The 21921-nt window shown below is 39.9% G+C and overlaps 2 protein-coding genes across 3 annotated transcripts; both read left to right on the top strand.

The window, feature by feature from the left end:
- The first annotated feature begins 141 nt into the window (after window positions 1–141).
- ctdsp2 (CTD (carboxy-terminal domain, RNA polymerase II, polypeptide A) small phosphatase 2) lies at window positions 142–10320 on the top strand. 2 transcript variants are annotated; one of them, XM_040153094.1, is made up of 7 exons: window positions 142–821; window positions 3588–3751; window positions 5013–5114; window positions 5587–5643; window positions 6287–6379; window positions 7557–7742; window positions 8475–10320. In XM_040153094.1, exons 1-7 carry the CDS (start codon window positions 761–763, stop codon window positions 8598–8600), a joined length of 789 nt encoding a protein of 262 aa, XP_040009028.1. In that variant the 5' UTR covers window positions 142–760; the 3' UTR covers window positions 8601–10320. The 2 variants fall into 2 exon arrangements, with proteins under 2 accessions (XP_040009028.1, XP_040009029.1); XM_040153095.1 differs by lacking the exon at window positions 6287–6379.
- A 2772-nt stretch (window positions 10321–13092) lies between these two features.
- tegt (testis enhanced gene transcript (BAX inhibitor 1)) lies at window positions 13093–21584 on the top strand. The gene is made up of 10 exons (XM_040152366.1): window positions 13093–13166; window positions 14808–14916; window positions 15029–15137; window positions 16875–16995; window positions 17470–17518; window positions 17737–17834; window positions 18044–18123; window positions 18253–18353; window positions 18571–18646; window positions 20577–21584. Exons 2-10 carry the CDS (start codon window positions 14861–14863, stop codon window positions 20598–20600), a joined length of 714 nt encoding a protein of 237 aa, XP_040008300.1. The 5' UTR covers window positions 13093–13166; window positions 14808–14860; the 3' UTR covers window positions 20601–21584.
- The last annotated feature ends 337 nt before the right edge of the window (window positions 21585–21921 follow it).

The following is a 21921-nucleotide window of genomic DNA, read 5'->3' as shown; positions in this document are numbered from 1 at the left end:
ACAACGTGATCTCATCTGCGCGAGCAGCGCTGGAATGTGTTCGCTGCGGAGCGTGCGGGACGGGGTGGAATGCCTTGACCACGCCCCCCCTCCTCCCGAGCCGCCAATCGGGGCGCGGGGACCGTTTCAAGGCGCCCGCGGAGTCCCAACCGTAGAAAAACAAAACCCCGGATAACAACAAAACTCGCATTTTACACCGAACTGCGCACCGGAATCCGGTTTTCAGCACCGAAACCGGCCCCAGACTCGGATTCGCGGTGTTTTCCGTCGCTCTTTGAGGCCTTTCGGGCGATGTTGTTTATCTGTAGTAAGGGGGGGCTTGAAACCGCCCTCCCTTGCCCCATTTCCTCGGTTGTTTTCCTTCTCTCGCCTGGATTCTCCATGTTGTTGGTGCAAAAGTGAGGACTTCGCTGCGACGGGAGAGGGGGGCTGCTCGGCGACGTTACCAGTAATAGTAGCGGTAAACCCGAGACGACGGAGCGGACAGAGACTCAAATAGCCTCCCTGGAAAAAACATATCCAAGTGCCTTGCCCCCTTCCCCAGGCGGACCTCCGAGAGAAGAAGAAGGAGAAGCGGTGGGGCGAATAAAGAAACCCTGGAACAAGACGAATCCCACTCTCCGTCGAGGATCGTAACTGAGGCGGATGACAAGTTACCTCGGCGAGTAATTGAGTCGGCTTGTCAATAAAACCCAATGAGGGATGCCCATCAGTGCTCGGGGACAGGATTTGAGGATTTTGAGGGCTCCGTGATTGTCAGATGGAAAGTTCTGTTATCACCCAAGTGCAGAAAGAAGACGTTCAAGTGTCACCGAAAACAGGTGAGATGGGCCCGTCTTATATATGTGCTCAGAAATGATCGCCAACATCAACGAGCCCCATATTATTTGATTATTTCCTGAGGAAAAAAACAGAGAGAAAAAAAAGATCTTTGTGTTGAGAAAGCCTGTAGTGCGCCCATTTGATTTGACAGTTGAGCTTTGCGGACGCTGGTGGAGCGCGGTCTGAGGCGCAATGCTTTTTTTTTTTTTTTTTTTTTTTCCTCCCTTTTTTTTTTTTACATTTTTTTTTTTTTACATTTACCAATAATATTTAGATTTTACTCTTATAAAATACAGATTGATAGTTTGTTTAGAAAAAATAAAAATTCTTTGCTGATTGTTTTTTTTTTTTTTACTACCTCCAGCAGCTGCAACCTTAGTTTTTTTTTTTTTTTCCTTCAGCAAGCAGTCACCTGCAGATCACACATAAAGAGCATACAACATACATATTAAAAATATGAGACTGAATAAAAATCTGGTACTGATCTAATATGAGAAGCCAGGTTATTATTATGTAGCTCACAAGCTCACAAGTTATATTTTATTGTATTGGATATAAGCTCAAGTATAAGTTCACAGTCTCCATTACGTACTGGCTTTGCCATCCAGAGCTTTGCTATTGTTGATCCTGTTTTTGTGCCCCCCCCCCTTTTTTTTTCTTTTTTTTTGTGGATGCTCTTAGTGTGCAAATCTTTGTCGCCTCTTAACATGTGGTGTTGTGATCATCACTCAGTTCTCCTCAGTGGTGTAGCTGCTGCTGTTGCTGCTGCTGCTGCTGTTGCTGCTGCTGCTGGTGCTGCTGGTGATCACGGCCAGCTCTCCAAACCCCAGCTTCCCCGTATTTTTGTCGATCAGGTTCCAGTTTGTTTGGCACCATCATCTCATATCCCACCACCACCAGGTACAGAGCATGAGGACCTGGTCTGGCATCAAAGGCGGCACAGTGCAAAACAAGCTGTTTTTTGGTTTTGGGGTTGTTTTTTTTTGGTCATTTCTAAACTACTGTGTGTTGTTTTTGTTCATATGTTGGTCACAGATCAGTGCTCGTCAGTGGCATTGAGGAGACTGTTGTTAAGACTGTTGCACTGGACAAAAAAAACAGCAGAGGTTGTAGATGAAATCATGAAATGTATTAAAGGTAGTACAGGGGTCTAAAGTGGCTGTGGCTTAACATTGGGGCCGTATAGAAATACCAGGTGCCGCGGTATTGACAGCGGAATGCACAAACACACCCCTCTGCACACGCCCATTGTAGCGCCGTTTCAAAGATCCCGTTGTTTGCACGCTTTCCCTGGGCTTGAAAGAGGCTTTGCTCATTGATTCTGGCTCACCCCTTGGTTGTTAATATCGTGCATATTGCGTGATGGTGGTGCGTCTTGCCACAGGTCATGTTGTTGGATTAGAAAATAAATCACAGAGTCTACATTATTTTTAAATTTTTATTTATTTTTTTATTTTTTGTCTTGTTTTTTTTTGGGTTGGGTGGGTTTAAGATATGTTGCATTCTGGATTTGTCAGCGTGTCACTGATAAATCTCTGTAGGATTAATCTGCTGTTATTTTTCTGCCCCTTTAACATGCAGGGGGTGGGGGTGGTGGGGTGTTAATGTATGTGTTATGTCATAGATGGCCAATACTGCCTTTCTTGTGGGAAATCAATAGGCTGACTTGTGCTGACTGGCAATCAGGATTCACATCCTGATGGGTTACATATCATGTGGATTGTATTGGACGGGTCTCTTGATATTTTCAGAAAAATTGTGTTGGACTAATGAAGGGCATCTGTGGAAGTAACTCAAGCTCCAGTGTCCTTTGTCTGTTAAACATGGAGTTGTGTAACATGCTCTGCATTATGTCTTCAGAGCACTGAGGGTCAGCTGCGTGGACACTGTGGATTATGAAGGAGAAAAAAACAACAAAAAAACCTGTGTAAATCTTCGAGAAAACAGTTTTGGCTATTTATCAACAGTTCCTCTTTCTAGTAGGGACTGAATGTTTACGAACTATGATGGCAGGCACTGTATTGATGGGTATAAATTCTAGCAAGTCCTCACACGAAAAACACACTAGATGGGACTTGCAAGAATGTCGCCCCCCCCCCCTTCACGAAGTCTTGCACGGGGCCGGGACACCCATCGTTACAGTGACTGATCAAAGACCTGCACAGAGCACTGAGGTGTGACTGCTTGTCCGGCTCACTGACTGACTGCCTGGCTGGCTGGCTGTTCTGGCTAGCTTCAGGCAGCTCTGAAAGGTCTTGGAGTTTAAAATGGTTGGAATGTTTTCTGTCTGTGTTTTCTGTTGAAGGTACTGCTGAAAAGTGTGGGTTTTCCCGCCCTCTGTGATTATATAACATGTACCAGCCATTTCCAGCAGCAGCAGCAGCGGCGGCAGCAACAGCAGCAGAGGCAGGCGCATTAAAAACAGATTTCATGTGCGGGCTGTGCCATCCGTGTAGAAAGATGGATGGTGCCTTTAGAAGAGAAGAAGCTCATTCTATACGTTACAAGCAGCGCATACCTGATTACGCTGAATTTCTTTTTTGGATTAGTGCTTATGATTGTTTTTTGTTGATATTTATTTTTTCCATTCCTGTATTGTTTTGTCAAGATTTTTTTTTGTGCATGGAGAAAAAAAAAAAAAAGGTTAGATCAGCCGACGTGAGTTGTGATGTGTAATTCGAAGCCCCACTTGGCCCTTCCACGTTGACGACACGCAGTTTTACTCGGTTTTCTCATGAAAGTCTCTCTTTCTCTGCGCTAAACAGGCCAGGTGAACCGGTCTGCCCTAAAACAGCCTCGGAGTTGTAACATCTTCAAAGCGCTCTTCTGTTGCTTCCAAGCTCAGGATGGCCCCAAACCACCACCACCACTACCACCACCTTCCCAGCAGGCCTTGCTGGATTCACAGGAAAATGGGACGGTTGTCAAGGTAACACTATTCTTATTCTAGCAATATTTCACACCCCTGAAAACAATTCCAAGACCTCATCTCACTTCTGCCTTTATTTTTGTTTATTTAATATTTTACTAACTTGCCGCATCCAAACACACTGCTTGCCATAAAAGCGGATGTGTTTGAACAGTTTGGCCATCTTTATGAATACACTTAACACGCTGTTGTAAAAAATGGGCTTATTATTGTCTTGGAGCATTGTTCTTTTTTTTTTTTTTATGGCTGCGCACTAAAACCACTACTGCACCTGCTCTGAACATCTTGAAAGCTAACCGCAACTGTTTTTCGATATGGAATCACTTTGATGTTTACATTTGATCCTCCAAGGAAGATAAGAACGACACAGCGACTATCAGCCCTTCGGGCAGATGGCGGGAGCGAGCGGAGAAGGGTGTATAGTGTGCCTCGTAATTGCTGAGGTGGAGAAAAAATAAAGCCTTGAGCGCCCGTTGCACACGGCTGGCCACGCTGGTGAACGCTGTCAGCCTGATTAGAGCTTCAGTACCATGTAAGGGGCACTTTAATGAGATGCCGCGTTTGTTCACATTGAGGAGTGTCCTCCAGCATCAGGAGCAAACAGGAAGCAGCATCTGTAGGGCCTGCTTATTGTCTGGCAGGCTCCCACTGAAATGAAATAGAATTAAACATTGGTGCCATTGGGGTTATGTTGCATAGGGCTGATTGTTTAGCTGGTGAAAGAAGATTGCTGTTGCTCATGGCCATTTTCTCAATCTTAATTTTTACTTCCTTAATGGATAAGCGATTTCTGTTGTTATGTAATATATTAATAATACATTTCAGTTCTACTGTGTCTCATAAAGAGCCTAGAAACAAAATTAACAAAGGGGAAAAACTGGATATGTGCAAATTAGATAATGTCAAGGTAATTTGTTTTCCCTGCATGTGAATGTCTGAAGAATTTAACCGGGAGCTATTGGAAGCATGATGGAAGACATAAATATGCTAATCCTAAAGATATATAACATAAAGGCTTTTGCAGTAAATAATTAAGCAAACTTCTTCGGCCATCATCACATAAATGCCTTTCTAAAACTGATCCTTATCTAGTTTGCCAGAGGTAAAATCAAATTGCCAAGGTTTGATTTTTCATATGAATCACCGGGCTTTTGGGACAACTCCGGCTCCTCGGCCATAAATACAGCAAAGACAATACAAATGATATCGTGTTATTTATTAAAAAATAAATTTAAAAAAAGGTAATTGTATGTCTCCTCAGCAATCTGAACCCAGCCTCCTGCCTGAGGTGAAGGCCCAGGACCAAGGGAAGATATGCGTGGTCATAGACCTGGATGAGACTCTTGTGCACAGCTCGTTCAAGGTACCACACCTATGATCATCAGATAAGCTTGTGTTGGTTTAGGTCAGCGCTAGAATTGACCCCACTTCAACATGTTCAGTGATGTTGTTTGACCGAATGACTTGTGATGTTATTTCAGCGAAAGCTGCTCCCGATTCACTAGAAAATCAACAAACGTATTTCGGTAACAAAAAGTAAATGACTATGTTTCTATTTCGCTAACATATGCAGAATGGCTGCCTGTAGCATTGGTGCATCGGCTTGGTCCCGCTCCAATTATGTATTAATCTGTGTCAGAGTTTCTTCGCACATGTGCTTGAGTAACAGCGAGCGAATTATACTCTGTTTGCTATTTACCTCGACTCGCGGCAGCGTCGAGGAGCCTGGCTCTAAGTGTTCAGGGTTCAGTTGTTATGTAACGCCATGTGAATGTACACAGCGCGGCTCATGTGAACGAGCACGCCAACCATCTCCCTCTGTGTTCTCCCTCCAGCCTATTAGTAATGCAGACTTCATCGTGCCTGTGGAGATAGAGGGGACCACACACCAGGTAAGCTAGTGTGTGTGTGTGTGAGCGTGTTTGCTGTAGAGGGGGAGGGGGCGTTTTGTGTTTGTGTATGTATGTTGATGTGTTTGCAGCGGTTGCTGAGCTGAAAAGGGATGGGTCTTGTAACCCATCAGCCAGGTTTTCAGGGACGGGTGCACGGAGCCCTCTACTGGCCAGATGTTGAAAGAAGGATAGACGAGTAGAAGTGGATGCATCAGCAGGAAAATGAGTCATTTCAGCCCAGTTCATCTAAAATGTCCTTAATAAGTGATACGGTATATATCACGGTCTCTGTGAGGAATATGTTGAAAAATGCTTAACCGGCACCGTGCACTGGGCCATTTGTCGAACTTTGGCGTGGGGCCTCTCACTTTTGGACATGTGGAAATGTAATTAACTCAGAAATGTGATTCCTGGGACCCCATGTGCTGGTAAGGAATCCTCTGTGGGCCTCTGCCTGGTTCAAGTAATCCAGGATAGGCTGGTTAACACTGGCACGGCCTATTCTTGATTACTTGTTTCAGGAACTGGCTCTTAGCAGCCAACGGATGGAAACGATAAGTTCAAATGTAAAGAAATTAAATTGAGTGACAGTTACTCAGTCCCGTAGGTCGAACTGTTCATTGACGGTCTGTTTGTTTTACAGGTGTATGTACTAAAGAGGCCGTATGTCGATGAGTTCCTGCAGAGAATGGGAGAGTTGTTTGAATGTGTGCTGTTTACAGCCAGTCTCGCTAAGGTACATCAGATGAAGCAGATCCTGAAATAGATCTTTATATTTTATTCAGCACCAAGTGTCTTTTGTGTGATATTTTATGTAACGTCTGATCTATCGGATGTTGTTCTGCTTTCTCTTGCCTTTTAGTTCCTCTTTTACTGTGAGAGAAGCTGCTAAACATGCTGTTAGTCACCTTAGCAGACACCCTGCTCATGTTTATTTAAAAACCATAGTTTGTTTCTGTGCTCGGTTGCACCAGCTCTTCGTAAGTTCAGACTCAGTCAAAACGTATTTGATTACTAAGAGGTGAATTTCGCTCAACTAAATTGAAATGGGTTGCACCACACACTCCAGTTCTTACGTAGAGATAGTGGTATGACAACACTATTGTTAGTTTGCTAACATACGACTCTTTTAGAGTGAAGGGAATAATTATACGGTTGACATATCTGACCTGATGGTTAATAAAAATGCTGTTGAAAATTGTGTGAACTGGGAAGATTTTAAACTACATTTCTCAAAAAATAAAACACAATACACCCCATATTACCAAAAATGCTATTAAATGAGTAAATAGCGCAACTTACTTCAGCGTAATCACATGTTTCCCACTCATTCTGAACTGCATGATTACTACTTAACACCAACACACAGATTTCTCCTGCATATATAAACTAAACAAAGTAAATCCCGCTAAAACTGTTATTATTCTTAGTTATGTTACAGCTTGTGATGCCACAGTGACTTCGTTAAAGGTGCTATATGTACGTTTTTGCTATCGTCAAATAGCCAACGTTAGCATTAACAGCTCTTTACTTGCCAAGGGGGCTTCAGCCATCGTTGCGTTTACACAAGACGAGCCCTCTGGGTGGCGCTACCTCTCATGCTGGACCGAGGGCAGACGGGGATGCTACAGTGACTCACTACGGCAAAGTGGTATAACGAGGCGGGACGGGGAAGATGGTAGCTACTAAAAACTTAGGGATGACTTCACAACACGAACTTAGGAATGGATTTATGAGTAGCTGGTGCAACCTGTTCCGGATAAGCAGATTCTGGACGTGTGGTGCTGTCTCTTAGCTGTTTGCAGTTAGAGTAAATATATCCACCATTTGAAGAAAGTGCTCCATTAGCCCTGCCTTACACATCCCTGCTCTTCCCTCACCCAATCCCTACATCTCCCCCTGGCCTCCATCAGTATGCAGACCCAGTGACGGACCTGCTGGATCAGTGTGGTGTTTTCCGGGCTCGGTTATTCCGGGAATCTTGTGTATTCCACCAGGGCTGCTATGTCAAAGATTTGAGCCGCCTGGGAAGAGATCTCCACAAAACCCTCATCCTGGATAACTCTCCTGCCTCCTACATCTTCCACCCTAATAATGCTGTGAGTTTTGGTCTGCGTCAGTTAACTACGATATACCTCCTTGCGTTGAAAAATACAAATAATATATATAAATTAAAGGGGGAAAAAAAGCAAAGATCTTACTTTCCCAAATTTTTTGACGAGATTTTCTCCCGATCTCAAGCGTGACAAGGCGGAGGTCTGGTAATGTGAATGACAATGATTAATCACATAAATCAAACAAATTCAAGTACTTTCTAGAGTTTAATAGTTGGCAGATTGATAAAATTAGCAGACTTTGGTGTTTTGAGAGACAACATTTTTTAGTGCCAAAAATATTAAAATCTCATTCTGGGAGAGTATTCCTAATTCCATCCTCATTAGGGCTGCAACTAACCAATAAATCATTTCATCTGTAAAACAGTGAAAAAAACACCCGCTCTAATTTCCCAGAGCCCAGAGAGGTGACGTGATCAGATGTCTGACCAACAGTCCATAACCCAAATATGTTCGCTGTGATATATGACCAAGAAGAGCAGCACAATCCTCACATTTACCAGGCTGGAACCAGATCGTTTTGGGCATTTCTGCTTGAAAAATGACGATTCATCGATTATCATAATGCTTGTCGATTAATTCTCGGGCGGTTGACTAATTGTTTCAGTACAAATCCTGACTTTTACGGAACGTGTCCTGCACACACAGGTCACACCAAACGCTGATCAAAACCGTACAGCTCTATGGGTGTGACAGTGAAAGCTTTGTTTTCTTCAGGTTCCTGTGGTGTCATGGTTTGATGATGTGGAAGATGCTGAGCTGCTCAACCTTCTGCCTGTGTTTGAAGAACTTAGTCAAGCTGACAACATTTACACCCGGCTGGACCAGCTTCGTGGACATTAAGCGCTCGAGGGACCTGCTCGGCTCCTTGTAGAGCTCCAACTTGAAACCTCTTCAACTACAGTAGAACCGTATATTGAGAATAGATACCAGAGTTTCCAGATGTTGTTCTCCTCGCCGCTGCACAAAATCCTCTGTTTAGAAAAGTGTATCAGCACGGGGTTAAGGAAATTCCAAGCTTGGAAAACACAATGTCTTTGGCTGAAACTAAACTGCAGATCACAATCTGAGGCCTTTTCCTCTGAACCTCAGTGCTGACAGTGTTGACAACCACTCTTTAAAAGCACCACGAGAAAAAGCGGGAAACAACGACCAAAGCAGCCCCATCACAATCGCTCCAGTTAGAATAAATATTAAAGTGGTTCTTTTGCCAAAGCAGAAGCCTGCCTGCCCTGACTTGACTTTTGGACATTGTTTTTTTTTTATGATGGTGCCTTCAAGGAACAGCAAAAAAACATCAGCTCTTTTTTTAAATTTCCACCAGATTTTATACATGTATTGATTTCTTTTTATAGGTTGTTTTATATGGAAATCTATTTTTAAATGGTGAACATGGTTCTTCTATGCAAACCCAATTCTGTAATTACATGGACAGTACCTCTTGAAGTCGCCAGTCAATAATTGCATTCAGCAGATGTAAACATAACTGTAGCCTTATTTACCTGTAAATGAGAATCAAAACAAAAGTGTATTTTACTTATTTGTACCATAGACATAATTTCTACAAAACATGCAAATATAAATAATTAGTGGTCAGATTGATATGATATTATTGGTTACAAGTTAAGTAAACAGGAAGAAATCTTGTCTTTGACGGATCCGTTTGAAAGCAGACACACTGGAATATGTTGGCACATAAGATGACCATAAACGCCACGGTTTTCAGTCGAGGTTTAACAATGCCTCATTTGCTACTATCTTTTTTCTTTTTATTTCTACATGACAAACAACTTGCACTTGTTTTATATTGACAGTGCTGAAAGTAAAAACTGTGCCTTTTGAAATTCGGACAGAGAGTGGTGTTCCGCCTGAACAGAGATTCGTAGGCCTACACACTCTGATGTGTCATGCTGAGCGTGAGAAAACACTGTTAGGAGCAAGTGTAATGCCATGTGGCTGTGGTACTTGCAGTGCAACACTTGAAAATATCAAATTTGATTTTTCTTTTTTTTTTTTTTAACATGTATGACTGTTTTTTTTCTGTATTTATTGGCCAAAAACCTGTATTGTCCAGTACTTCTTAACGCTTAACATTTTGTACCGTAATCCATTTGCCCACTTTGAGGCTGGCCTTGCGTTGAACTGTTTTATCTGTGCCTAAATAACAAACATTTTTCTGTCAAAGTTCATGGATAATTCGAAAACCTAAGCAGTTAAATCAAATCAACAAATAGATGTAAATCCAAGATTCAATCATGCAAGAAATCTATTTTTTTTTTTTTTTCATTTAATAATTAATTACAGCAGATATTCTGTGGGGTTACGTTTTCTGGGTAGTGTGGTTTTTCTATCATGTTTAATGCCTGATGCAATTATTGCCTGCATGTTAACTAGTAAAATCTGACAATGAAAATATACCAGTTGTGATGACCAAAAGTATTTGTTTAGACAGTCACAATTTGTCTTTGTGTATGAGAATAAATCAAAAACTCATTTTGTCTACCTAATCTGACCAAAACTCTAAAAAGACAAGGTGCTACCAATTTTTTATTTTGAAATAAAAATTGGTTATATTTAACTGTTTTTGTGTGTGTTTTTCTACCTTGTGACACAAACAGGCCCCTTCCAAAGCTGCCTTTGCTACAATCAATTATCTTTTTAAATCGTTAAATCTTTGATACAATCGAGCTCTACTCACATCGCAGGGTTACAGCACTTTGGTGACGAGATGAAAAATAATCCAATTTTTGTTTAGGAGTATGCCGTGCATCGCAGTACTACTTGCACAGAGCATACCACTTATGCATATCCAAACTTTGGCAACTAAAAATGCATTTTACACATATATTTTAAACAACCTACAGTGGTGGAATGTCACTAAGTACATTTACTGAAATACTGTACTTCAGTACGACCTTGAAGCACTTGAGTACTTCCATTTCATCTTGTTAACTTCCCAACAGTGTATAAAGCTCTTTACATTATTATTATTATTACACAATATTATTATATCTATAGTTAAATATGACGAAGGTCATTCAGCATAATGACTACTTTCACTTTTGATGCAATTCATTGCAAATACTACTGTACTAAACTAAACTGTTGGATATGAGACTTTTTTGTAATGGAGCATATTTACATTGCGGTATTACTACTTATACTCAAGGAAAATCTCTGAATTCTTCTTCCACCACTGACTGATTTTAATTTAACATACATTCATTTGTATAACCAGCACTGTAAGTCAAGGATGTAAAGATGCAGGTAAAAGGAATTCTTGGTCGACCAGTCAGAACATGTTGCATGCAACTGCACCATGTGTAACTGTGACTGATATTGTTTCTCATTTTCTCGCAAACATAAGAATTTGCCAGTGGTGGTAGAAGTATTCAGATCCTTTACTTAAGTAAAAGCAGCAACACACCATTGTGGAAAATGCTCCCATTACCAAAAGTCCTGCATTCAAAAGCTTACTCGTGTAAAATCAAAAAAGTATTGTCAGCAAAATGTACTTCAAGTATCAAAAGTAAAAGTACTCATTCTGCAGAAAAAGTGGTCAGTTTGATGGTTGCTGTATTGCACATATATATATTTTATTAAAGCCTATAGGATTATTAATTTTACTGATGCATAATGTGTAATTTTCACATCTCTATATAGTGTTGGGTAGTTTAATCTGTAGACCCCCAATCTCATGAAAAACGTCTTAAGAGCAATCAATGAGTTTTTACTTTTTATTTTTTTTTAAATGCTCTAAAGAGGAGTTTCTGTGTCTTGAAATAAGACAGAACGATCACGTTGCTGCACAAGAATTATGCTCAGAGTTTTTCACCTTTATGAAAGACAACAAGACTTTTAAGGACTGAGCAACAGACTGAAATGACCCGTTAGGAGCGAGATTTTGTGAACTGAGCAACGTTATTATAGTTTAGAAACAGATCACATCACAGCGAAATCAGCGGCCACATAAAAAAAAAAAAAGAAATAAAATAGTGGCGTAGGAAGCAAAATATTTGCCTCTGGATTGTAGTGAAACAGAAGTATAAAACGAAATGGAAATACTCGAGTAAAGTACAAATACCTCAAATGTGTACTTCTAATACTTGACTACTCAGTTACTTTCCATCACAGTAGTTTTTTTTCTTTTTGCATCAGTCCTGCTTTTATTCCGTTTTTTTAATTTTTATTATTATTTTTTAATCGGAAACCTGTTAAACGCGTCTTCAAACTGAAACTGTAAAAACACACAATGTCACCGAGAAACGCGCGGCTTCGCTGCAGCGCTTCACTACGGTGCCGCTACATTCACGCGTCGGCCATTTTAGGTGTACCGGGGACATTACTCGGTGACACCAGGAAGTGCCTTTTAATATAAAACGGGCAGGCGATGGTTCTCGGTAAAGAGTAACGCGTTAAAAGGTTCCGTGACTACAAAACGGTTGTTTGTCGTTCGCTTATTTATGCCCGCCAGCAGCGCGAGGAATCAGCGTGTTTTCGATTTCACCTTCGGGAAATTTCGGACAGTAAACATTCTGACGACGCTGAAGTTAGCTTCAGATTCGACAGTTAAGTTGGACGTTGTCAAATGCATCCTGGCGAAAGTGTTGACTCCGTTTTAAAACTCGTTCTCAGAACCGTCAAACCTTTTCGTTTTATTGATGAATGCAAAATCTGGAGATTTCACTTCACCGTCTAGACAGCAATGAACTAGGTTTGGCTTAAAAATAAACCCGTCAAACCTGGATGTGAGGAACAAGTAGACTCCGATAACTGTCTGAAACACAGTTTCAGATTTGTAAAACCTCTATTCTGTATGTGAAAACACACCAAAAACCCCATTCCCCCCCAAATCCCAGACAGAGCAGCGGGGATCAAATCAAAACCCACTTACTAGACTTGACATATCTGACCCACATTAACCCGGAGAAGCTTAAAAACACAGTTTAAGATATGTGTCACCTTTATTCCCCCTCTGAAAACACACACAAAAAAGGGCAATTTCCCTGCTTTTCCCCTCCATCTAGACCACATCAGACCTGGGCCTGATTATTATTACACTTTTACATTAACTGAAGATTGTTCATTTCTATGGGTTAACCCCCCTCCCCCCAACCAGACCACATCAGACCAGGTCTGGATTTGTCAAACCTGAATGGACCACATTAGCAAAAAAACCCCAAAACAAAACACTGTTTAAAAAGCGTTTCAGAGTTGTAAAACCGACGAATCTGAAGCTAACTTCAGTGTCGACATTTTTCTGGGCGTTTCCATGGTGACATCAGCAGGCCGCTGTGGGCTGACTGACACGTACTGTTTTAATAAAAAAAAAAAAAAAAAAAAAAAAAAAAAGAAAAGACGAAGACGAAGTCCGGCAGTCAAACAGCATCGGAGCAGAAGAGAGTCGAGGTTTGTATTTTACGTTGGCGTATTCTGCGTGCGGCCTCGGTGCATCGCATTGATGGCGACTAACGTTATCTGCCGAAGAAAGAACCAGACGTTGAATTGTGTTTACAGACTAGCAGACGTCAGCTAGCCAGGCCGCTGGTTATTTCACGCTAACTGTATAGCAACGTTAGCTGTTAACAGGATAGTCTGATGCGTCAAAACACAGTTTTCGGCTCTCCCGATCGTGGCTCGACCGGTCTGTCCTGTTTCTAACAACGCTTTTATTTACGAGTTAAACAAATACGGGTTGACTTTGCTGCCAGCTAACAGTTATAACGTCAAAACGAAACGACAGCGCGATATCAATCGGACTGCTAGCTTGCTAAAACACGACTGTGTGCTTGACATTTAGCGAGAACCTGTTGTGTAACTTCGCTAATGTTTCATAGCCTCATCAAACTAAAATACGCACTTTGATCTGCACCCTGTGGCTTATCACTAGTGGTACGAGCAGTATTCAGAATACTTACTTAGGTTAAGTAAGTATAAGCGTCTTTTGTAAACTAATCGCGTGTTTTGTAGGTGAAACCTTAATCTGAAATGTAGCTGCAGCTCTTCGATAAATGTAGTAGAGTAAAAAATAAATGGTAAAAAAAAAAAATGGTGGAAGAAAATGGAGTCCCCCGAAATGTCGAGTAGAAGTATAAAGCAGCATAAAATGGACATACTCATCTTAAATTGTGGTGATGCCACATTATGAAAAGACTCAAAGTTAAATTCCTCCATTCAAAATGTTACTTGAGTAAAATTACAGAAATATACACAACAAAATACATTTTTTAAATAATATATCCCTGATATATTGGGTGTTTTAATATAGGGCTCCCACTAATGATTATTGGCCTCATAGATTAATCTTTTGATTATTTCCTTAATTAAGAGATTATTCATTTAGTCAGTGACTGGGCTTTTCAAATCTCAAAATTGCAGGATTTGTCTGTCCATCAGTCCAACCCAATTGAACGCCTGTGGCAGACTTTGGACCGACATGTTAGACAGTGCTCTCCACCACTATCATCAAAAAACCCAATGGAGGGAATATCTTTTGGAAGAACGCCTTACTAAGACACTTTATGTTGGTTTTTCCTTTTAATTTGTCGCCCGTCTGTATTTGTACAGGTGTGACAATGGATGTATTAAAAGGGGACGGGGGCCCACTGAGATTGCAGAAGTACGAGGCCCAGATTTTGGTGCCACACCAATGCCTGCACTCAGAATTTCTCCTTAAGTAAAACTACAAAAGTAGTACTAACAAGATAAAATAAAAAGTGCTCATTATGTAGCATGGTATGATATTGGATCATTGATATTGATATAGTGTGTATGTAAGGTAAATAGGTAAATGTAGTAGAGTAAAAAGTACAATACATAACTCTGAAATGTTGAGTAGAAGCATAAAGTAGCATAAAAAGGACATGTTAGAGTGAAGTACCTCAAAATTGTATTTAAGAAGAATACTTTAGTAAATGTAGTTGCTTTCCACTTCTGATTATTAATAAATGATCTGTGAATGCTGCATGTACACAATTATGGCTGTATAATTTCATTTCATTCTGACTGTTAAAGTGGAGCTGAAGTGTAATCACGTGTGTTTCTCTTCAGAGGAGACATTAGCTGAACGAAAATTTCTTCAGATCTCAAATCCTGATACCATCATGAACGTGTTTGACCGCAACATCAACATCGACGCTCTCTTCAAGTTCTCCCAAATGTACGTAAGCCTGCAGTAGACTGCTGTGTGATGTATATCAGTTGTATACTTTATTTGCTTTAACTCAAGTTTCCATCGCTCATGCACTGTTCATTGTAATCTTCCTCTGCAGATCTCACTCCACTCAGCTGCACTTGAAGAATGTGTACTCCAGCTTGGCAGTTTGTATGTTTGTGGCTGCAGCTGGCTCCTACGTCCATGTCGTCACACGCCTCTTTCAGGTAACACTGACAAGATACAACATAGTCTTGGTGCAGGGACACAGAATATATATGCTGTTAAGTTTATGTGGATATACTATATTGTCTTACTGCATCAATGCATGTTTAAGGGATGTAGTAAAAAAAAATCAAAAAATCAAAAAAAGTCTGCCTGCTCAGGTTTTTCATTTTCATAAATTCAAATGGTCCTCTGAAGGAAAGTACAGGCAAGAATGTTTTACCCTACTTAATATAACTTAATTTGCATGTTAAGTTTACTTAAAACAATTTTGTAGAGATAAAAGTCAAAAGTTTTCATAATAGTAAAATTATGCAATGTAGGGAATTTTGTACATTATTTAATTCTGAAGCCCAGCTGTAAGTTTTTAGAGCAAAAGTGGTAAGCTACTCAGATCCTAATGCATCTCTCCCCATGATAGTTAGTAGATGACAGGAACAATGGCCATGCCAATTAAAAGAATTACATTTGCTGTGAAATATAGAAGCTCTTCTTCACTAAAGGTTAACGTTTTATTTCAGAAGGGTGTATGCATTTATTTTTAAGATTGTAGCAGAGGTGCTCCTTATTTTAGATGAAATGGACCAATGAAACACTTTGGGAAACATGGAAATCATTGTGTTTTTGTGAAGTTTAGATTCTTTGGTCATTTACAGTTAGCATTGTCACTCAGCCTCTCAGCCACTGACAACATACATTGCTTATTCATTTCTGTCCATGTTTCATGTAATAACAGTTTACATGCCCGTAGAAGACAATGAAACTGAGCTAAAGAGATTGATTGTGTAGGAAGTTCTGCTGCCTAATACTTTGAGATCATGGCTGCTATTAGCCTTCCCCTTTGTTATTTTGGGTTTTATTTTTAGAGGGAACTGAATGTATTATGGGTAAAATACTGAAAATGAAATAGCTTTTTTCAGTCTGTCAACGTGGAAGGATATAGCCAAGAAGGAGCAAGTCAGGTCAAGTTGACTTGTACAGCACAGTAGGGCTGTCAGTGAATATTCAAAATTTGATTACATAATCGTATTGTTAAAAAAAAAAACAGAAATTGATTGTGAAAAAAAAAAAAAAAAGCAGCACTAACGTGGCTGTCTGCCTCGTGAGTTCTGCGCTGAATGCACTGCATGACGGACAGGAGTCACACGACGTTACGTTCATTGATTGAAAAGGAAATGTAGGTCACGCTGAAAGGAGCGAATAAATCGAGAACAACCGTGTGGTATTGAAGGCAGAGAGTTCACAACCCAACTTGGCCACAGACAGTGAATCGCACTCCGAACGATCTAAAAAGCCCCTGTTTGGACACACTTAGGATTTTAGTCAGTATCGTGGAACCTTGAGATAAAGTTGTACGAAAGCCACGTAAGTTACAGTTAGCCTACCATTCGAGCACTAGCAACCTGAGGGCACATCACGAAAATATGCACCCAAGTAGTTATGTCTCTCGTTGTATTGGTTTGCCCTTTCATGGAAATAATGCACAAAATAGATATTCGAATGGTTTCGAACCCATTTGTTTTGTTTTGGTTTTTTTTAGGAGAAATAATGGGATATCATTTTTGGCCAATTTTAACAGCACTAGAGAGAATAATTCTGAAATTGGGCAGTAACCATGAAACAACTATAAAATAATTCTGTGGCCATGATTGGGATTTAGCATTGTTCAACACAAACCCTGAGTGTTATCTTAGCCACAGTGTTGCTGCCCTTATGAATACCTTGTGCCTGCTTCTCAGGGAGGCGTGCTGTCTGTGCTCGGCTCCCTGGGGATGATGTTCTGGCTGGCCATGACACCACACAACTCTGAGACAGAGAAGAAGAGACTGGCTATCCTCGCAGGATTTGCCTTCCTCACAGGTAAACTGATGACACTGTGGGTAGAGGTGTAATGATTTATTCCCTTATCGATTAGTCGATCAAGAATTTTGAATTTTGATAAGCGATTAATCGCTGAAGTAACTTTTCAAGGAAAAATTCCACAGCAATTGCTGCAATTAGCGCCTCAAATATGAAGATTTCCTTATCTCTTTTTTTTATATAACTACACTGGGTATTTTGAATTTAAGATTTGGACTGTTGGTCGGACAAAACAAGACATTGAAGATGTCATCTTAATCTGTGGGAAACAGAGATTGACATTTTTTACAGTGATGTTAAATTTTTTTTTTTTTTTTTTCCCCCAGACAAAATAATTGACAGGTTAATCAATAATGAAAATAATCGTTATTTGCAGCCCTAATTGTGGGCATGTTACAAGTAAAAATGGTTCCTTTGCGTGTGGACAGGGCTAGAGTCTAAAAACAGTGTTTCCCTTCCTCTCTCCCTCTCCAGGTGTTGGTCTTGGCCCCACACTGGACTTTGTCATCTCTGTCAATCCGAGGTATGTGAAAGGTTACTCAGTGCACATAAGTAGCTAACAGCTAGTTAACATTTAACATTACAACCAAAAATCTTCAAGCAGTGATCTTAAAACGAAACAACACATGTGAAAGGTGTTGTGTGATGAATGCAGCCACCTTACTGTGGGTCTGTAAATGGGTAATTGAAAGTGCGTATTTACTGCAGACTTACGGTTTGTCATGGTTTGTTTTTCCTCAGCATCATCGTGACGGCTTTCATGGGAACCTCTGTGATTTTCATTTGCTTCACACTCAGCGCCCTCTATGCCCAGCGCAGGAGCTACCTGTTCCTTGGAGGTAAAGGCACTTTTGTGTTGTTGTTACCCTAGCTGTAACAGCCACCCTCTAATACTATATTCTATTAGTTACACCCTTTTTTTTGTCCATCAGAGATATGCCATTTTACATAAGCAATGACCTAATTTTACAGTATTCTGCTGAATTTCTTCTCCTTCACCTCTACGAGCTTGTTTCCTTAAAATGTATTAACTTATTTTTCTTCTCAGGCACATTGATGTCCGGCCTTTCCATCCTGTTCCTCATGTCTGTGATGAACATGTTCTTTGGATCTCTGATGCTCTTTAAGGTAGTTAAATATCCCCCCTCACTAAAAGCTTGATCAGCTGTGTGTCACAATGTGAGGTATAGATCGTATTATTTATTAATTTATTTTGTGTGTGTGTGTGTGTGTGTGTGTCTTTATCATTTCTGACAGGCGCACATGTACCTTGGGCTGCTCATCATGTGCGGCTTTGTCCTGTTTGACACTCAGCTCATCATTGAGAAAGCAGAGAACGGCGACAAGGACTATGTCTGGTGAGGATTTATTCTCTATTAATAAAGTCCACCTGGGCCCTTAGCTGTTCACTCATTACCAAATACCATGCGAACGCTGCACACGATCCCTTAGTGAGATATACAACCACGCATCAATTCCCTGTACTTTTTCAAAACTCTTACATAAGTTTTTTTTCTCAGAAAGCATACATAATGATTCTGAAACAAACGTCATATCATTTTTTTCTTTTTGAAGGCATTGTGTGGACCTTTTCCTTGATTTCATCACCATCTTCAGGAAACTGATGGTCATCCTTGCCTTGAACGATAAGGTACTGAGCGTATTGCGTAATTCCCTTCTTTTAAAAGTTAAAGGATAAGTCTGGTCATATTATAGATTTTTTTTCACTGTCAGCAAATCTCATGAAAGGAGGGAAATAAACAATGAACTGATCCTACTAACAAGTATTAGGTTTGTGATTCATCCTGTTCCTCTTTGCCACAGAGCTCCACTGTCATCCAAAAACTATTAAAAACACGTCAGTGAGCCACACTTTCGCACTGGGTGACATGTTCCTTCATTACCAGGAACACACACATGCTGTAGTTTATTTTGAGTCAATCCCGCATACACCCTCCTGCTGGCCCAAATACTCACTTCAGTACCAAATGTGTATTAATCCACCGCTGACAATAGTTCCCAAATGCAGCATATCCTGCTGTTTAAGTAAGGTTTGCTAAAAACTACACTACCCAGATGTGTTGAGAAATTATTCGGGCTTTTTAAAAAACGAAACTATATGTTGGTGACCTATTTTTAAACATTAACGTCTTCAGTAGGAACTTGTTGGTTGTGGGCAGAGAGCCACAGACAGGCTGGGGAAGTTAGAAAGTATTGACACTACATTGTTGATTTTTGGATTTTCATGGGATTTGTTGACGACAACAAAAGTACAGATTATCACCAGATTTATCTTTTAAATACCTTTTTAACTGATTTTTTTTTTCTCCTTTGTTTATTTAACAATACGGTAGAGTCAATGCTGTTGTGGGTGGCTCACCCAAATCACAAAAGAACAAATATTTCCTCATGTAGCCCTAGAATCTAGCCATGCAAATAATTTGGGTTTCATTTGCTGAGGTTTTGAGATATCTGACACTCTTGCCACCAACCTGGCAACAGGCGGAGTTTAGTTTGTGATGCACAACAATTACAGAGCAAATAAAATTTGAACAAGTCAATAACAACATATCATTTCAGAAACATTGTTTTGTTTATTTAAAATGGGATTTATCACTGCTTTGTGCAGCAAAAAAAAGTTTCATTCATCGCCATCGTATTCATTGATGGAAAGTAACTAAGTACATTTACTCAGATACTGCACTCAAGTACAATTCAGAGGTATTTGTACCTTACCTGAGTATTTCCATTTCATTCTGTTTTTTACTTTTACTCCACTACATTTATTTGACAGATGTAGTTACTAGTTATTTTCCAGATTAAGATTTTGCATAAAAAAGATGCAACAAATTTATATATTGTATTTCAAACACACACACACACACACACACACACACACACACACACACACACACACACACACACAGTGTCTTGTGGCTCTCTGTCATGTTTCAGATGTGTGAGTTGTTAGGAGAGCCACCAAAGCCGTAAAATTGTCCAATATTTCACAAAAAAAGCAAATACTAGAGAAAAATCCAGATATTTTTTTCCAAAGATTTTTTTTTTTTTTTTTTTAAATCCCTCACGACCCTTCAGATTTATCTTGTGACCCTCTGGAGGCGTCTGACCCCTATGTTTGAAACCACTGGATTAAACTGACTAATTAAAACCAGCTCCACCCTCCAGCAGCTACAACAGTAAAATGCTATTTACACACTGATGTATCAGTATTAACATTATATATATATATATATTTTAATATATATATTAAAATATCAGGCAGAACAAGTACCTTTACCTTTGGTACTTTCAGCACATTTTGCTGATAATACTTCTGTATGTGTAACTAAGTAATATTTTGAAATTCAAGACTTGTAATGGAGTATTTTTACACTGCTGTACAACTTTCAGAGCTGGATATATCAATTACCAGCACAACACACTGTCGGCATGGCGTGATACCCTAACTATCAATCCATGCCAACAAGCCGAGAGTAAAGTCTTTGTTATTCGTAACGTTTCACTGCTATGAGCGATATGGTCTTGTGTTTTAATTCAGATTTTTTTTGTCCCTTTTTCAGGACAAGAAGAAGGAGAAGAAGTAAAGGACGTTTGAGTAGCTGAAAATTAAAAACAATCTGTCAGAAAAGGCACAATTTGCAGCGCACTTGGTGCTTTTCACTTTCTGTCTTCATTTCTTGAATTAACTCCTATGTGGTCTTATATTATTGAAATTTTTTGATTTATTTTTGAAACTTACAACAAGGGTTGAATGTAAGTTTATGGTATACTAATGCTAGTCCAATCTTGGCTGTGAATGGAAAATAGACTAAAGCTGCAGTGAGGAGGCTTGGCCTGTAGAGGGAAGCGTTGCTCTATGAGGGCTTAGAAGCTGAACAGCACTTAATTGAGGACTTTTATATTACTGTTATTTAGTGCCATAAATTAATTACATGATAGGCTCCTTTTAGTGGGTCGTGAGCTTCTGAGACTGATAATTGTTTCATTTGGAGTTATGTAATTCTTTTTGTTGATTTGCTTATTTATAGTTTTCCTCTGTATTTTTCTTTAGTGGAGTGTCACAAGATATTGTGTCCCATGACTCTGACAACAGATCCCCCTTTCAGAAATTTCCTGCTCGATCGTTTTCTTTTCCCCCAAATTTCGTTTAGTGACCGGCCGTTTGAGTAAGCATGGCGAAGCCTGGTAATGCCGACGCAAACCGTGACAGCCTGTCAGACATGATTTCCAGTAACTCATTCAGATGGACTTACGGCCACGCGGTGGTCTGGATTTTGGATTCTGGCTGGTGGAGGAGGAAGAGTCAGTGCCATCTGTCCATATTTTTCAAATTGGAGCAAAGACAGGCGAGTTATTCACACCACTTCCCTTGTAAATTTCTCCTAATATCTGTTGTCTAGAAATGACTTTGCCAAATGACGTGACGTACACCTTACAATTTGGCATCGGTATCTTTTTTTTTTTTTTTGAAAGTGTATACTGTGAAAAATTTATTTTATTGATGTAAAATTGAAACTAATAATTTGATACATTTGCTCAAATAAATGTGTTGAATGTATTGAAAGAAAGTGACTGTGTCCCTTCCTACTTACTACTTCTGTAAACAGTGTTGGTGGAAGCTGTAATACCTTTTTAAAAATACAAGTAAGAAATTGTTCTGAATGTAATATGTTTGGAGCCGACACCATTAATTGATTAATCAATCAGTCGTCAGAAAACTAAACTATTTCGATGAGCGACTCATCATTTCATTTTTTTAAAACTCACATTTTCTGGTTCAAGCTTCTCAAATATGCAGTTTACTACTTCCCTTCGTCATGTCGTCGTAAATTTAATATTTTTAGGTTTTGCAAATTCATTTTGTGAGGTTTCATAGACTAAATGATTAGCTGCAAACATAAATAG

Source organism: Xiphias gladius, chromosome 18 (genome assembly GCF_016859285.1).
Source record: "Xiphias gladius isolate SHS-SW01 ecotype Sanya breed wild chromosome 18, ASM1685928v1, whole genome shotgun sequence".
Lineage (NCBI taxonomy): Eukaryota > Metazoa > Chordata > Actinopteri > Istiophoriformes > Xiphiidae > Xiphias > Xiphias gladius.
This window is presented reverse-complemented; position numbering and strand designations above follow the sequence as displayed.

What these genes read in the sequence shown, in the direction of transcription:
- ctdsp2 (XM_040153094.1), top strand. Translation starts at nt 761, where the DNA reads ATGGAAAGTTCTGTTATCACCCAAGTGCAGAAAGAAGACGTTCAAGTG. An exon ending in TTGTGCACAGCTCGTTCAAG is followed by an intron (nt 5,115 to 5,586) that starts GTACCACACCTA and finishes TTCTCCCTCCAG; the next exon opens with CCTATTAGTAATGCAGACTT. An exon ending in TAGAGGGGACCACACACCAG is followed by an intron (nt 5,644 to 6,286) that starts GTAAGCTAGTGT and finishes TTTGTTTTACAG; the next exon opens with GTGTATGTACTAAAGAGGCC.
- tegt (XM_040152366.1), top strand. Translation starts at nt 14,861, where the DNA reads ATGAACGTGTTTGACCGCAACATCAACATCGACGCTCTCTTCAAGTTC. An exon ending in GTCATCTCTGTCAATCCGAG is followed by an intron (nt 17,519 to 17,736) that starts GTATGTGAAAGG and finishes GTTTTTCCTCAG; the next exon opens with CATCATCGTGACGGCTTTCA. An exon ending in GGCGACAAGGACTATGTCTG is followed by an intron (nt 18,354 to 18,570) that starts GTGAGGATTTAT and finishes TTCTTTTTGAAG; the next exon opens with GCATTGTGTGGACCTTTTCC.